Source organism: Marmota flaviventris, chromosome 11, assembly GCF_047511675.1.
Source record: "Marmota flaviventris isolate mMarFla1 chromosome 11, mMarFla1.hap1, whole genome shotgun sequence".
In the NCBI taxonomy this organism is placed as follows: domain Eukaryota; kingdom Metazoa; phylum Chordata; class Mammalia; order Rodentia; family Sciuridae; genus Marmota; species Marmota flaviventris.
Window position 1 is genome coordinate 63424867 of NC_092508.1, and position 17101 is coordinate 63441967.

At 38.7% G+C, this 17101-nt stretch overlaps 1 protein-coding gene across 1 annotated transcript in view; it reads left to right on the forward strand.

Annotated features, from left to right (window-relative positions):
- The window catches only part of Stk39 (serine/threonine kinase 39), a 270584-nt gene that overhangs the window by 63122 nt on the left and 190361 nt on the right, over window positions 1-17101 (forward strand). The window contains exons 3-5 of the mRNA XM_027946124.2: window positions 9693-9801; window positions 13615-13756; window positions 15476-15531. Coding sequence (XP_027801925.2) covers window positions 9693-9801; window positions 13615-13756; window positions 15476-15531 — 307 coding nt within the window. The remainder of the gene's footprint in view (window positions 1-9692; window positions 9802-13614; window positions 13757-15475; window positions 15532-17101) is intronic.

Sequence of the window (17101 nt, forward strand, 5' to 3'; positions counted from 1 at the left end):
TCTTTGGTACCTAGCCACAGAAAACTCAGCCTCAATCTCTCATCTTTACACATACATCAACACCATCAAAACTTTACAGTGATAGGGGTAGGAGAACTGTACTTAGATACTTATGGGAGAAATCATAGCCCAGGGGCCAGGCAGAGTATTCTTTTCTTTTCTTTTTTTTTTTTTTTAAAGAATGAAAAAAAAAAAAAAGAAAGAAAAGGAAAAGGAAGAAGGAGAAGAAGTGAGAACAAAAAAAGGAAGAAGGCCAAAAATATAGTTGTGATTATTATGAAATTATGTAATGATCATTAAAATATTTTAGTTGTACTGGATGACAGATGTGAACAAAGTCATTTCAAAGAAACAGTGACTGTATGAAGCCATGAGTGCTGGGCATGAGGCAGAGGGACGATTCTCCCTGGGTCAGGATCTGCTTTCCTGACTCCCCACAGAACTCCTGCCAAGGACTTCAGTCCCTGTTTTCTCAATGAGGAATTATGGCCAAATTTTATTTTTTCTCACCAAAGTTCTATGATTGTGTATATTTGAAAATCTGTTTTTAAGTTCACTTGAGCAAAATTACACGTTACTAGCAAGTCATGCTTGATAATTTAGGATAGAGTCAAGTCACTGTGATATTATATTATGGGAATAACCTGTAAGTCAAAGACAGGGTGCACAGTGTGCTGACCTTTCTTCTGTGTACATAGTGAAAGAATTCCTCAGTCGTCGAGTTGCCTTGAACTGGATGCATTCTGGCATTTGCCCTCTCTTCCCCCATCATCTTTTTAAAGGTATCTTGCTGTATCTCTCTAAAGGGATGTATAGATACATCAAGCATTTTTCCCTCGGAACAAAGCCACTGCCCTCATTTTGCTTTCTGCTGTTATTTCTCTTTTCTCTCTTACCTGCTGTGCCAGCCCTTCCTCCTTCCCTCCCTCCCTCCCTTCCTCCCTTCCTCTCCATCTGCCTGCCCTCCTACCCTCCCTTAGAGGAATGGATGGATTAGCTATGATTTGTAGGTTATTTTGGAGAATAAGGCTCCAGATACTTCCCTGGTTTCATGATCATTTGAAGGGAATAGTTATCTCCTAACCATGACCTGATACAGGCTTCTCCTATCCCTTTTAAATGAACTTATAATATTTGGGGGCCTCTAAGCAGGTCCTCCAGGCAGAAACTTTGCCCCCTTTTCCTTTCAATTGAGATTTAAAGGAAAACAACAATATCAACAAATGAATAAACCTTCCAAATCTTGTTTTTTTTTTTTTTTTTCCTGTAGAAAGATTATACTGGTTAAAAAGCTTCCAGCTTAAGTTGACCACAAATAGTATAATAAGTATGCCTTCTTTATTGCTGAGCACTATGAGATTATTTTTCCATTCTTTCTGATCTTAAGAATGTTCAAATTAGTAAATCATTTACTCATATCTCACATCATTCCTCATCATATGTGGGAACAAACTGTGTTTGGCTGCTTGTTGTATTTCTGTATACCCCAAGGGTCTAGCACTGAAATGCAAGCCTGCTGCACTAGATAGAGTATTATTTTGAGTGTTTCAGGTCTGAACCACTAAGTTGTGTTCTGTTTGTTTCTTGCTACTCAGCTTTGTAATTATTTTCATGTGATTTAGTGTTTGTGTTTATCTAAGTATCATCCAATCAAAGACAGGATTAGAAGTGGAAAATTTTGGGCTATTTTGAAGACATGAAAACATTTTTAAAAAATTAGAGAATGAATGCTTATATGCAAAACAAATTTATTTTTATAGTTCCAAAGTTGCATTAGCTTAGAAATATGTATAATTCATTTGGAGAAAGCAATTTTCATTTTTTTGCAACATCAAATTTAAAAGTTATACCCTAGTTTCTTCAGATACTAATTAAATACCATAATTGAATTTACTTTTAAGTGTTTTTTATACATTCGTTAGAAATGGCTCATGAAGAGGGCTAAATCTCATGCTGTTAAAAAAGTCAGCAGAAATTATCATGGCAAAAGACGCTTTTCTGGGCTTGTGTGTTCTTAGTTACAGAGACCTAGCACATGCTCATTTTCAGAGTAGTTTTACCCCTCAGACAGAACATACCTTTAATGACGCTCACTCTTTTTACCTCGGTGGTGCCATCCTCATAGACAAATGGGAAAGGTTTGTGTTGAGATGAATGCTTTTGTCCCTTCCTGGGTTATTTTGAAAATGACTGCATGGTGCTCAGGGGAAGGTGGGAGGGGTCTCTGCCCCTTCGGCTGCTGTTTGGGGAGGTTTGTTCCCTGGCAGAACCCCCGATGGCTCATGGTGCAGTGCCCAGGAACAGACACAGATCCCCTCACATTCTCAGCCCTTTCTTGAGGAAGCCAGATACAGCAGCAGTCTTGAAAGTTGGCTCTTTGGTCTCCAGCAATACAGACTGGCTGAAAAGAAAAAAATTTCCTGTTTCTGTTTTTATGGCATCTTCAACTTGACTTTTTCCAAGTGCTCCCTGTCACAGTTCATTAAATGATCAAAAGGCTGTGGTAGATGACAGGGTCTGAATCCCATTCCATGATAGTTCCCACAGAATTTTCAGACCCCCTACAATGTTATCTCTCACACACACACACACACATCAAATGATATATATTATAAGTATATTTATGTTATTGAAAAAATGACTCTTCACCATTGAGTTTCCTTCCTTTCTTCCCTCTCTCCTTCCTTCCTTCCTTCCTTCCTTCCTTCCTTCCTTCCTTCCTTCCTTCCTTCCTTCCTTCCAACCAAGGGCCTCATGCATGCTAGGCAGTGCTCTACCACTGAGCCACAACCCCAGCCCTACTACTGAGGTTTTCAAAATATTTTTAGTTGTAGATGGACACAATATCTTTATTTCTTTTTATGTGGTGCTGAGAATCAAACCCAGTGCCTTCTATATGCAAGGCAAGCACTCTACCCAACCCCCTGAGTTTTCTTATAGCATTTCAGTGTCACTATTTTAGGGCCAGGGGTGTGGCTCAGTAGTAGAGTGCTTACCTTGCATGTGTAAGGCCTTGGGTTCCATTTTAACACCACCAAAACAAAAACAAAAATTCAGTATTTTATTCTTTGGCCTCTCTCCCCCCATTTCTTTGGAAGAAAGTAGGAATACTGGTGGCTTCTACATTTTCTATCAAATTGTTTAGTTTTCTCACTTTTTGCAGAGCACTCAATTAAGCTCTGGTCTGTACATTTTAATTTGTTAGCAAATAGATGTTTAACTTAACATTGTGATTTCCTGGCTACTTTTGTGGGATTTTCCAGACCTCCAAATGCCATGACACTTTAGATTTTTACAATCAACAGCTCTGTCTAATTTTAAAGACCTCTCTATAAGTACTTGTTAAGGCTTGCAGAATTTATGTTTCCCATATAAAAGATATGTTTTCAAAATACCTAGACATCTCCTATTTCTATTCCTGCCTCCAATTAGACTATGTTTGAATAAACTCAGATACCAAATCACATGAAAATAATTATAGAGGTAAGCGATGAGGGAAATTTGTCGGTTCATTTGTAAGTGGTACAGATAATACTTGACTAACTCTTCCTTGAATAGGGTTTTCTCTGCTTTTTTTTTTTTTTTTAACTTTTTTTTTCCCTAAGAGTCCAGTTTCCTGCGTAAATAGTATATTGTTTTTATAATTAAAAAATTCACAATGACATTTAAAAAAAATTTATAGTTGTAGATGGACAAAATGCCTTTATTTTATTTGTTTATTTTTATGTGGTGCTGAGGATCGAACCCAGTGCCTCACACATACTAGGCAAGCGCTCTGCCACTGAGCTACAGCCCCAGCCCTCACAATGACATTTTTAATGCTTGAAAATGACAGTCCAGAAAAATACATTGCTCTTGAAAGAGTTTTGTTAATCTTTTTATTCCATTCCTTGGCTGACATTCAAAATTACTGAAGTTTATTTTAAATCATGCTACTTACCGTATTTAGTTATTTATGAATATTGATTAAGTTGCCTTTCCTAATAATGCTGACATTATGGAAGTGCAAGCTGGAGAATGACTTTCTGAAGTGTTTTTATTTAACTAGGTTGCCCCCTTGTCTACTCTTTAAATGATAAAGGGTATTGCAAGTTGTATTTGGTTCTCTCTTCTATTTGGAAATTCACATTTTATTTGATAGTAATTGTAATATATGCATACATGTAGTATATATTACATATATATGTTTAGATTAAGTTGCAATGTGGAAATGTGCCTGGTAGCTACATGTTTTTCTCCCCACTTCACTGGAAGAAGAATGCATCTTGATGCTTAGCTTGAGGCAGTGATTCTCAGCCTTGGCTTCACAGGAGAATCACCTGGGAGCTTTTGAAAATTTTCATTCCCAGGCTGTATCCTAAACCAATTTGTGTCAGCCTCCCTGGGCTAGGACCCAGGCATTGGTATTTTTTAAAGTTCCCCTGTGATTTCATTGTGCAGCTAAGGTTGAGATCCACTGCTTTAGAATAAAGTAAGGATTAGAATTCCCTTACATTTAACTGCAAATAATGTTGGAGCTTGAACAGGTTTGATTTCTTAAGGAAGGTTGAACAGGATATTTTTGCCACCGGTATATGATAAAGAAGTATTTATATGGAATTTGTTTAAGTTGTGAAAATATGCTAATTTAGTTAAATATGGTTTAATATTTTGAATTCGGAATCCATTTAAACTCTTTCCTTTCAGTAATAAAATCTCTTTTAGTGCTTTGTAAATCTCATGGTCTCAGAGACAAAAGAAACCAGACTTTTAGATGTGTCTTGATTCTTATATCTTTATTTTATTAAAAAAAAAAACCTCTTTTTTTTGTAATTTTAGATGGACCGCATGCCTTTATTTTATTTGCTTGTTTTTGTTTGCGGTGCTAAGGATTGAACCCAGTGCCTCCCCCTTGCTAGGCAAGCATTCTGCCACTGAGCCCCAGCCCCAGGCCCCTTATATCTTTATTTTTCATTTTTATTTTTTTAGGTATTGAGTATGTAACACAGGGAAATTTATCACTGAGCTACTTCCCTAGGCCATTTAAAAAAAAATTTTATTTTAAATTTTGAAACATGATCTGATTAACTTGCTTATTAGGGCATCTCTAAATTGCTGAGGATGACCTTGAACTTGAAGTCCTCCTGTCTCAACCTCCTGAGCTGCTGGGATTACAGGCATGCACCACCACACTTAGCCTTATATTTTTAAATTTGTATTAGTTCTCCTTTCTTCTTCCCCAAACCCTTTGCATAAGTATACATTAGACTCCCTATTCTAAAAGACTTTGAGGCAGCTTACCACAATATGTAGAATGTGACAGGTGGCATAAATTAAACATAGGGTGAAATCACTAGGAAAACACAGATGGGGACAGTGTTAAGAGAGGAAAGAAGCTAAAAAATCATAACCCTGCATTACAGGAAAGTCCTTAAGGCCGCAGGGCCAAACAGTGTGCCAGGTGACCTTTCTCTAAGAAGAAGGCAGTGCAGCTGCCAAGGTCTCTCTTTGTGCCTTGAGACACAGGAACTTGGGACACTTGAGGTTAGTGATCAACAAGCAAAGAAACTGAGAATTAATATAGAAGACAAAATTAACTTTTAACATTTGTGTTACGTGCTAGGTTTTCTGCAAGGAGTTTTATGGATCTCACTTTGCTTATTTCACAATATTTTTGTGCACTTGCTAGTATTAATCTTGTTTTACAGAAAGGAAAACTGAGGCTCAAAGACAGAGGCAGGATAACCTGCCTGTTTATCAGCAAGCCAGTGGCAGAGCCAAGCTTCAGAGCCCACTGTGACTTAGAGTATAGCTGTTTTTAAGAATCTGATCAGAGGATCAGATTCTTGTTAATCAGACTTCCTGCTTGTCCACAGTGCTATTTCTTTATATAGGAATAATTTTGGGGGGTAGAAAACAAAAGTCACATAGCCATAGATGGAAATCTTTCATAAATACCCTATTCAAACAGTTCCCCCCACCATTTTGGCGGGTATTTTCCCTTCAAACCATATTTCTAGCATAGGATTCTTTATATGTGTTGTGTTCTCCATCCACCTTAACATCTTAGAGGCCACACCATGTTGTGGTCTGTAAAATTTGCCAAGCGGCTGCAGCAGCAGCATGTGGATGGCCTTTACCTGTCTTCCCCTGGCACACGGCCCAGCAGTCTCTGTGGCTGCCACTTCATTTTGAGCAAATGGGTAGGGCACTGTCCTGGTCACCCCATTTTAGGTCACCTTTTCCACTCTTATGAAATATCACTTGCCATGCATTTTGGCTGAAGGTGTGTGAGCAGAGATGAAATCCTGTGCTGCAGCTTGGTTTGGCACTTGATGACAGACAGCTCTGTCTTCTTTCACTGGACTTGCAGGTTAGCCAGTACGTGAGATTCTGAACTGTGGTCTTGGCAGATCTGTTGCCTAGATTTCAGAGTTCTGTGATTTCTTCCCACTTTTACCTCCTGTTGTCCATCCCTGTGAATTTTTTACCATTGTCTGTTTGGGTGAAATTCAAATCACTTAAATACTGCAGTCTTCCTATGTCAAACTATGGCTTCCCTTCCCTCTCTTTAGGGTGGCCTCAGCTACACAGTGCCCTTGGGCCATCCTCCCACCTGGCCCTTTTTTCCCTGTCCCCCCGCATCATGGAAGCAATCTGAGTTTCTTCCTCTCATCTTCCCTTAACCCCAGTGTTTTTCCGTCTTATCCAAAGTTCAGTGTCTGTCACTGTGCCATTCTAAGTCTGGTTCCTGGACTCACAGCATCAATATCACTTGGAAGCTTGTTAGGAATGCAGATCTCAGGTCCCTCTTTCCATCTACTGAATTAGAACCTGTATGTTACTAAACTCTCCATGTGACTGGTACACATGTTCCATTTTGGGAAACTCTGCTCCAAATTATGCTTTTCTATAGATTGTGACTTAGTTAAAAGAGCTTGAACCCATTCCTTCTGTAGGAATAACTGGTTAAAAAGTTTTCGTCCTATCAGTTTGTTTGTCTTTGGACAATACTTCAGTTATTTTCAAGGATAGGAACAAATGAGTATATTAGGGAATAAATATCTTTTCCTAACCAGATAAATGAAGTTAGTGCATTAGGAAAAGCTTGGATAATTTAGTGGATAGACTGTTACCAAGAGAGGATTCAAATAGCAACATTAGCACTGTTTTGAAAAGAAGTAGAGGAGGACTACTGTTCCCCGCCTCCCCCCCCCCCCCCCCCGCCTTTTGGTATAGGAGATTGTACCTAGGGCCTCATGCACACTGAGGGGTGTGTGTGTATGGTGGTAGGGGGGGCATCATTTTGTGAAAGGAATATTCAATTTAAGAAATGTTTATATTTTTCAAATTTTTACTTTGTTATATCTCTCTAGAAGTCAATTAAACAAAAGGTTAATATGTAAACTAAGGGTTATATAGTCCTATAGAGGACCTATTTCTTCCTTTAAGTGTATTTATCTCCTGAATTTGGGGTGTATCATAAAACATAGTGACCAGGTTTTCTCCAGAGGCAAGTTTCATCCTTAGGTATCAGAGGCTCTCCTGCATGGGAAGGCTGTGAAGTCAAATGGATGGGATAGATTGTGAGCCTAGAGCCTGATGCAAATGTATTGGCAGGTTCCCCACCCCTGTTCCCATCTGCCTTTAAGCTGCTGCTGTGGTTGTATTTGAAACAGTACTTTCTCTGAGACATCTCCTTCCCCTCCTTTTAGAATTTGTAAGTTGTATGCATCAGTTATCTGAAAGAGTTGAATACACACACACACACACAAACACACACACTCACACACTCTCAGTTTGCTCACTGCAGTGTCAGAGAACCTGACACTCTGGTTGGATAGGAGGTGATACTACAGCCATATAATGCAAAGGGCTAAAAAGTGTGTTTTTATAGACTCTGACCCAGTCCTGCTTTGATGCAAAAGAATCTCATTTCACATAAACATTGATTGTTTATTGTATATTTTGATTAATGATTTTAAAGTTGGCAGTTAGGAAGATAGACGTTCACTTACATTGAATATAAAATGTTGAGAATTTAGAGCACACCTGCATGGAAGCTTCATTGTCCCATTTTTGTGAACAATGGGCCACTTCTTTAAACTGGACCCTGCCTAATGCTGCAGGCTTTCCACATGGCCCATCCCCCCACAGAGCGGATGCTGGTGACTTAGAATAGTGATGTCCCAGGTGGTGTTCCATTTCTCCTTCAGAAGCATCTCATGATAGCAGAACATGACACTGGAAACAGATGGAAACTGGACCTCTGGTTTCAGATTTTGTTCAGAGGCAGGAGTGGTTGAATTAAAATGTGTAAGATATAGAAAACCTGTAATCAGTTAAATGGGGGAAAGGAATGATAGAGGGGAAATATTAAATATATCATGAAAAGAAAATAGAAAAGTTAGTGTATTTCTTAGGAATTTGCCTTCAGTAAGAAGCACTTTACATAAACACCCCCCACACATAAAGTATATATATACATATATGTAAAGTATATTTTATATATATATATATATATATATATATATATATATATATATGTAGATGCATTTCATGTTGTGGGATTTTTGGTTAACTTATCTGACAAACAGGATCTTCTTAGTAATTTGAGGATTAGGTAGTATTAAATATGCAAATATAACAGCCCATATTAGAACATGTTGGTCAGTAATCTTTGAGAAGTTCATTATGATTGAAAATATTCATAGGATGCATAAATGTACTTTTCTGTCATCATGAATGTGCATAATAGGATCCTTCGATGACTTAGGGTCTTGTGGTTGTGGGCAGCACCTTGGGTGTGAGTTGCCCTGGAAGGTAGGTACCTTTAATGGAGAGTTAACTATTGGACTGCAGCTTTATGGGAGTCCTCTGGCAATGCCTGGAAACAGAATACCAAAAGCAATGTGAACTTGAGCGCTACAGAAAAATGTGTTTGTCTTATTTCAAAGCTTTGTCATTTTATGTCTTTACATAAAAAATTTATTTTTTTCTATAGCGATGTTTCCAAAATGTGAACCATAAAGCGTTCTTTTTCTGCTGTGCTAATGCGGGTTAAACTATGACAGGACTTTTGGAGGCTGTGACTCTTAGTGTGAAATATAGTATCTGATGTTTCCCAAGCTTATTTTACTTTGCCTGACCTGCCCCATCCTCTTTTTTTTTTTTTTTTTCTGGAGGGAATATCTATCATGGAAGACAGTTTGGGAAATGATACTCTAGCATTTTCACATGCTTTTCTCATTGACCGTCACAGCAGTCCTGAGAAACAGACAGTTTTGCTGTCCCCATTTGGATGAGGAAGATTATGAGACCCAGCAGAGTTCATGCTGGCACCAGAATTCCGATCTCCTAATGACTCACTTGTGCCAAGGCCTTTGATTCAGGGAGGAGGAACTTTGTCCCACAAACAGGTCTCTCTGCTAGCAGACTGGAGGGTCATTTGGGCTGTATGCTGATCTGAATTTCCTTTGTCCTGTGGCTGACCCACAAGGCTCTGTGGCATCTTGTAGTGGACTGTCTGAGTTTTCCAGTTGACAAGGATGAAAGTAAGCCCTTATGTAACTGCTCTGAATTCATGGCTCAGGCAGCCCCTCCTGGATGCTTTTGAATAGCCAAGTTGCCCAGGTGTTCAACCATGCTTCACTTGCATTTTGCTTCCCTCTTTGTTCCCCATAGTACTATGTCATGTTTTGTTCTTTTTGCAGAAAGAAATTCAAGCCATGAGTCAGTGCAGCCATCCCAACGTAGTGACCTATTACACCTCTTTTGTGGTAAAAGATGAACTTTGGCTGGTCATGAAATTGCTAAGTGGAGGTAAGTGGGCTTTGTTGTTGTTTGCTTGTTTTCGTCCTCCCCCTTTTGTGGCAGTCAGCATAAACTGAGGGGACTTCAGTTTGATCCTTCACTCCCATAGTTGGAAATTCTGTTTGGTTTACTGTTGCCAACAGAATACTCTAGATTTCATGTTTCTTTTTCTTTTCCAGGAATGAGCCTGGGGGTGCTCTATCTCTGAGCTACATCCCAGTCCTTTTTAAAAATTTTTATTTTGTGACAGGGTTTCTCTAAGTTGCCAAGGTTGGCCTTGAACTTGTGATACTTTTGCGTCACACTCCCGAGTGGCTAGGATTACAGACATGGGCCACTGTGCCTTACCAGATTATTTAGTATTGTTATTCAAAGCCTTTCATAATCGAGCTGAACTTCCTGAAGTATCTGTGTCCCCTTTTTCCTGTGTTACATACCCCGACCTTCTAGGTTAGGTGAGGCCTGGGTCCCTGAATACCTTCTTGAGCTCTGATGTCTCCAGGTCCTTCCCTGAACCTCTCCTCAGCCTTAAAGATCTCTACTTCCTTTTCCATGTACTCAAGCCCTTAGAGGTTCCTCTCTGCAGCTACAACTTACTCTCTTCAAAGATATTTTTCTTTTTCCTTTTTTGGAGCTGGGGAACAAACCCAGGGCCTTACTCATGCCATGGGAATTCTATACCACTAAGCTACATCCCTACCTAGTCCTTTCTTTTTAAGCCCCTTCTTTTGTAACATTATTCAGGTCATTGCAATATACTGAGTCATTTGAGTGCTGTTTATTAACACTATAGTGTCCTATAGCTATGCTGTCCATGTCCTACCAGTAAGGTGTGACTCTTGAGCCCTTGAAATGTGGCAGCATGACTAAGGGACTTGAGTTTCTGTTCCCTTTCTCTTAACTCATTTAACTCACCACATGTGGCTAGTGGCTATGGTGCATATAGAGGGGGCTTCCTGAAGAAAGAACTGTCTAACTCACTTGGCTTCCAGGGAGTTCTTAATGTACATTGTTTCAGTTGATGTGGAGAGAGAAATACATACTCAGTTATTTGCTTATAGTGTACATCAGAAGTGGTACTATTCTCATCCTGTTGAATTTGAGAAGGGAAAACAACTTCCCCTCTCTGCCTCGGATCTTGTAAGTTATGCAAGTCATTGACAGTAGTTTAATCTTCAAGACTTTTTCATATCTATGTATTTGATTTTTTAAAAAAATCTTTTAACATCACTCTTAGGAATGAGAATGGTAACCATTAATTTCATCAAACACTTGCTGTGTGGCTAGATTCTGTTCAAGGCAATTTACTTACTTTATCTCATTTGAACTCTCTCTCTCTCTTTTTTTTTTTTTTTAATTTCATTTGATCTTGACAGCATCCCTGAATGACTGGTGACTGTCTCTGGGTTTCAGAAATGACACCAAAGCTCATGGGAGTTAAGCAACTTGCCCAAAGTTATACACACAGTGGCTATTAGTGCTGGAATTGTGACTGCAGGACCCGTTGACTTATAAAATATGCTAAGGCTGGGCATGGTGCTGCACACCTGTAATCCCAGTGACACAGAAGACTGAGGCAGGAGGATTGTAAATTCAAGGCCAGCTTTGGCAACTTAGTGAGACCCTGTCTCACAATAAAATATAAAAAGGAAGGGATGTAGCTCAGTGGTAGAATGCTGCTGGGTTTAATTCCCAGCACTGTGCCAACAATAAAAAAAACCTCAACTATTCTGCATTGCAAATATTCTCATCTTCATTTTGTAGATCTGCATGTTGAAGCTTAGAAAGTTCAAGTGGTTTCCTTAGTGCACCGAGATCTCTCCGATGTTGTCTTCAGAGGTGCAGCTCCCTTTGTTCTGAGATGTGAAGTGTAGTTTAGAACAGAGGAGAACATTTTTGTGCTGCCTGGACAAAGCCACAACTGATGCAGCTGCATTTATATGATAGTGCCCATTTTCATCTGTAGATCCAATTCCAACTGAGGTGAAACCAGGGACACATTTTAATTAATTTAATCTTTTTTTTTTTTTTTTTTCCTTTTTAAAGAAACTCTTGGATCAAGCCGAGACCCAGAAATGAGATGACGAAAGCTTTGTAATTGGCTGGAGTCTGCTTGTATAAGTCTCAGTAGGGAACCTGGAGATCCAAGTTCTGTTCTCTTCCTGGTCCTTCTTAGTCCTATGATTAGCCTTTGTTGTCTTGAGTACCTACTTTGGTTTTTAATTAAAAAGGAAAGAAATGCTACCTTCTACCCCCCCCCCCCCCCACCCCAGCCACTGCTATGGTGTTGTGTCGAACTGCCTGCTCCTTCTTGTATGGAGGGGTGGTGCTTTGCCAACTAGGTGACCAGTTCTCTTCTTGTGGGGTTCCATCCCCTCAAGAAGAATTAGAAATCTTGGTGAGCTGGCCCAGAAATAGTCCCAAGTCCTCTGTTCAAGTTGGAACTTTTACCTTTTATAAACTTGTCTTCCCTTCTGAGGATGTGATAGAAAATTCATTGTCATTTGTAAATGTATAGAGACCAATCCAGGCTCCCAGGACTTTAGGTACGAGGAATAGGCTTTCGGCAGGTTTCCACAGGCAAGGGGAACGTGGGCAGGTATTGACTCCTGCTCCCTCTTCTTTCAGTAGGCCTAGGGGGTGGGTATATGTGCTTGGCCTTATCCTTATAAGAATAAATATAGTTTTTGGAATTATTGTTATCTATATGACCCCTATATCTAAGAGTCAATGCATAAGCAGATTCTTTTTTTCCTCTGGGGAGGAAAATATGCATTTTTTTCTTCTGTACTAATTTATAACATGAAATCTCTTAATGAGAGGCAGGCCATTAGTCTGTTCAGTGGTATCTGATGGGGAAACTCAATCCTCTTATTTAATCAGAGAGAACCCAGAGCCAAAATTCAGGTACTGAGGTAAGCCATTTGTTAACTTTTCAGAAATGTGGAGCCCCAGGGTAATTATGGCTTTTAGAATGACCCAGAGGTTTCGAATATTAATTAGCACGTGTTGAAACGTGAATTCACAGTGCCAAGGATACCAATCAGTATATTGTAGCATAGTAATTGGTATTTATTTCTTCATTATAAAAGTCAGTACATGAAGCATCAGGAAGATTAAAATAAAGATTACTCAGACTCACAGATAGGGATCTTTGGGTTATAAGGAGAGGTCTAGCAGCAACCTACTTTCCTTACCTCTCACCTGTCTTTCAGGTGTTAAGAACTTTTCTTTTTTACTTAGAAGTTCACTATTTCCTTTCTCTTTGCCTCCAACTCCAGTTCAGCTATCTGGAACCCTCTTTGGAGTTTTTACCTAATTATACATATAGAAAGTGACCCTGAATGATCTTCTAGTCTCAGGCCCCCCGACCCCACCCTTTTATGATATGAGACATTTACTATATAGCTCAGGCTGATCTTCATCTCCTGGACTTAAGCAATTCATTCTCTTTAGCCTTCCAAGTACATAGGACTATAGGTGTATGCCTCTGTGCTTGGCCTTTTTTCTTTTTTTAAGTTGGGATGCCGAAGATTGAACCCATGGCATGTGCTGAGCTATACCTCCTGTTCTCAGATCCTAACCCTCAATGAGAATAATTTTCATACTGAAAGTACTTTTGCAAACTTGGTGCAGAGTTAGTGCTTCTGATCATTGGGCTTCCATTTAATTGTTAGTAAGCCTTGGTAATATTTGCATCAAATCAACAAGAAAATTTTATTTTGATGTTCCCATTAATGTTCTAATAATGGAGTGCTAATCTGATAATGGAATGAAGGTTCTTAGCAATTTCTTTTCATCTTCTTCTGTTTGTCCTCTCAGGCTCAATGTTGGACATCATCAAATACATTGTCAACCGAGGAGAGCACAAGAATGGAGTTCTGGAAGAGGCAATAATAGCAACAATTCTTAAAGAGGTTTTGGAAGGCTTAGACTATCTACACAGAAATGGTCAGATTCATAGGTATGGTACCACCAGAAATTCAACTCTTCATTTGCTTAGTCCTAATTTGTAAAGAATTATGAGGAAACATACATTTCAAATAGGTATTGGCATTATTTCCAACTTAGGCTAGGGGCTGGGGTGTCCTTAGTGGTAGAGTGTGCTTGCCTAGCATGGGTGAGGCCCTGAGTTCTAGCCTCAGCACCACCAAGAGAAGGAAAGGGAAAAAAATGCTAAAACCAATTTAGGCTGAATAGATGGAAATAAAGTACTAGGGGCTAAAAGTTTAGCTCAGTGGTAGAGCATGTGTTTATTAGCATGCACCAAGCCTTAGATTTGATCCCCAGCACTAAAAGAATCTCAAACTAAAATAAAACTTATGAGACAAGAACACAGTTTGATGAATTATATTGGTATCCTCTGGATTGGTTTATCTGCTTTCACTGAATTAAGAGCTGAATGTAAAAAGTGCTGAATGAACTCATAAAAAAGTGGTTAACATAATTACCCTTGAAGTGTACTCATTTAAATTGAATAGCTGCTCCAACTTTGAAATATAGGCAAGACTTACAAACATTATAATATGTAATTATTTTTGACATGATAGTGAGAAGGAAGGAAGAGACACTAATTTCATCTTCTTTTGTGACATAGTCTTTCATGACTTAGGGCATGTTGTTGCAAGGCTTAGTTTCCCCATCTGAGATAAGGCGATGGTGCTGTTCATCTTTCAGGCAGTTTCTGAAGTTTAAAATTTAGGAACCTGTGAGTACACTGTGTTCCAAAAGTTGCAGAGTGGAGAGGAGAAGCCACTTTGCAATAATTCTTGAAAATAGCCAAATAGCATAGAATATGAGTGCCTGATTGCTTCAAAAAGGGTAGTGATCATAGGGATTTTTGCAAGTACAAGCATTTACCAGTAATGCTAATAATGTAATTTCTCTACCTTGAATCAGCAAGCTATATATTGAATGGTCTTTATTATATTTTTTAATAATTAGGAAAATATTACTTTAGAAATCAGACTTATAAATTATCATTTTCTTTAAGTGCTGAAATTACTCTACATAGCTTCTATATAGTAAATAAGTAGTATATAGAATATTATAATTAATATTTATCATTATTATCTTTCCAGAGGAGAGATCAATCAAATTTATTTTAAGATGGTGATGGGATTATTTGAAATAACGGCACAGATGAATTTAAATGGAATTGTAATAACTTTACACAGAGAAAGCTTTAATTCTTTTTTGTACTGGGGATTGAACCCAGGGGCACTCAACCACCCAGCCTTTTTAATTTTTTTTTTTTTTAATTTTGAGAAAGGACCTTACTAAGTTACTGAGGCTGGTGTTGAACTCGTGATCCTCCTGCCTCAACCTCCTCAGTTGCTGTAACTATAAGTATGTGCCACCATGCCTGGCACAGGCTTTCATTCTTGTTAATTAAATACCACTATTCAGTTTAGGGACATTCTGTAACTCCAAAACACAAAATAGTCTACTTCGTAGTGATTTAATTAAATATAGAGAATGATTTCACAAGAAGTGAATTCTGACTGTGCTCAAGGAGCAAACTATAAAATGACAGTGTACCCTGGTAACTTTAAAAATCTATGATATAATTTTAATATTCATAAAATAATAATTGTATGTTGTGTTTAAAAGTCTTTCCCAGATGATCAATGTAACATAATGTCTGATTCTAAAATTCATTCTGTTTTTTTTTTTCTAATAGGGATTTGAAAGCTGGTAATATTCTTCTGGGTGAGGATGGTTCGGTACAAATAGCAGGTAAAGCTGATAAAGATGAAAACTCCTTACTTGTTTACAGAAATATTACAATTTCAAGGACTGTAGATTCATTCCTATGAAATGAATAAATGCATGTAATCTCTTTTAAGAATGCATCTGGATGTTCTGTCCCACAGGCCATGCATTTAGAGTATGTTTGGATCTGAAGCATGTTTTCTAGTGATTTGTTTAGATCTTCAAAATAAGTATTTTTTTTTAATATGCAGAACCTTTTGACAAAGAATGATTGTACTTTCAGTTTTATGTTTTCCACTATTCAATCTGAATACATTTACATAACCATTTATATGAACCATTTTATCTATCAAAGAAGTTTTGAGCAAGTTTTTTGATGAGTTTGAAAGTTTAAAACATGGTGTACCTTAATTTGAAAGCCTCTGATGGAAGAGGTGGGTAGAAAGAGTTATGAACTCTCAAAACCCAGGACTTAACTTTGTTCTTGAATCTGACTCCACATGGCTGTTCTTGACAGCTGATGGACAGAGCTGCAGCCAATGGCTGCTGAGTGAACTCATCAGGTGAGGACATTCCTTGTTATTCATCAGAGAACCTGAAAGGCCTGGGATAAAATGTAGCCACTTGTGTATCAACTCTTGTTTCACCCCACATCCTTGAGGGTCCAACTCGGCCCTCCCCTTAGCTATCGCCATCTCTCAGTGGAGGTGCTTTGGGAGTATTTGGCTGAATGGCCCTTTGCTGTTCTGGACTGTCCCCGCCATGGTATTCATGGAGTATTCAGCTCTCTGGTTTCCAGGCATGAAATATTATTTAGCAGCCTTTGCTAGCAGTGTCCTTGGAAAAAAATCACTGATTTGGCTTATGTTGTTAAGAATGTTGAAATTTGCCGCAAATGATGGATCAGCCTAATTGCCTTTTTTTGAGTTGGTGTGGAAGAATCTTCTCTTCTAACATAGGTTTAGGGTCTTCATATGTTTAGCTATTAGACCAATGTTGATCTTAGTCCTTGGTCCTGGTCTTGTTTCTAGACAAATCTAATGATCCACAGTTGTGAGAGATGGAAGAGTTCAGTAGAATGCCAACCCCAATATAAAGGCTAAACTTTGAATGTTCTTGTCTCATTGTTTGCCTCCCTGTGGGTGTTAAGAACCTTGCAGATGAGCCCCTGGCCAGTATGGCACGTTAGATGCTGACCTTGGCCTCTGTATAGACTTTGGAAGGAAGAGGGGCTTTTAATTTTGATTTTTTTTTTAATGGAGGGTAGACATATTTTAAAAATACAAATGGAAATTGGGAATTTCTTTTAAATCACATGCACTCCCCCCCCCCCCCCCCCCCAAGAACTAATAATGAAAGTGATTATCTTTGGAAAGATAAATTTGGTCATGTGCAATGGTTGATTTAACACCAGCGGGAAGGCACTGTAGGTATTATTTAAGCCCAAAGACTTTGGAATCAAAAGAGTCCTGATTTGACACCTATTTCATGACTTAGGGCATGTTGTTGCAAGGCTTAGTTTCCCCATCTGAGATAAGGTGATCGTGCTGTTCATCTTTCAGGCAGTTTCTGAAGTTTAAGATTTAGGAACCTG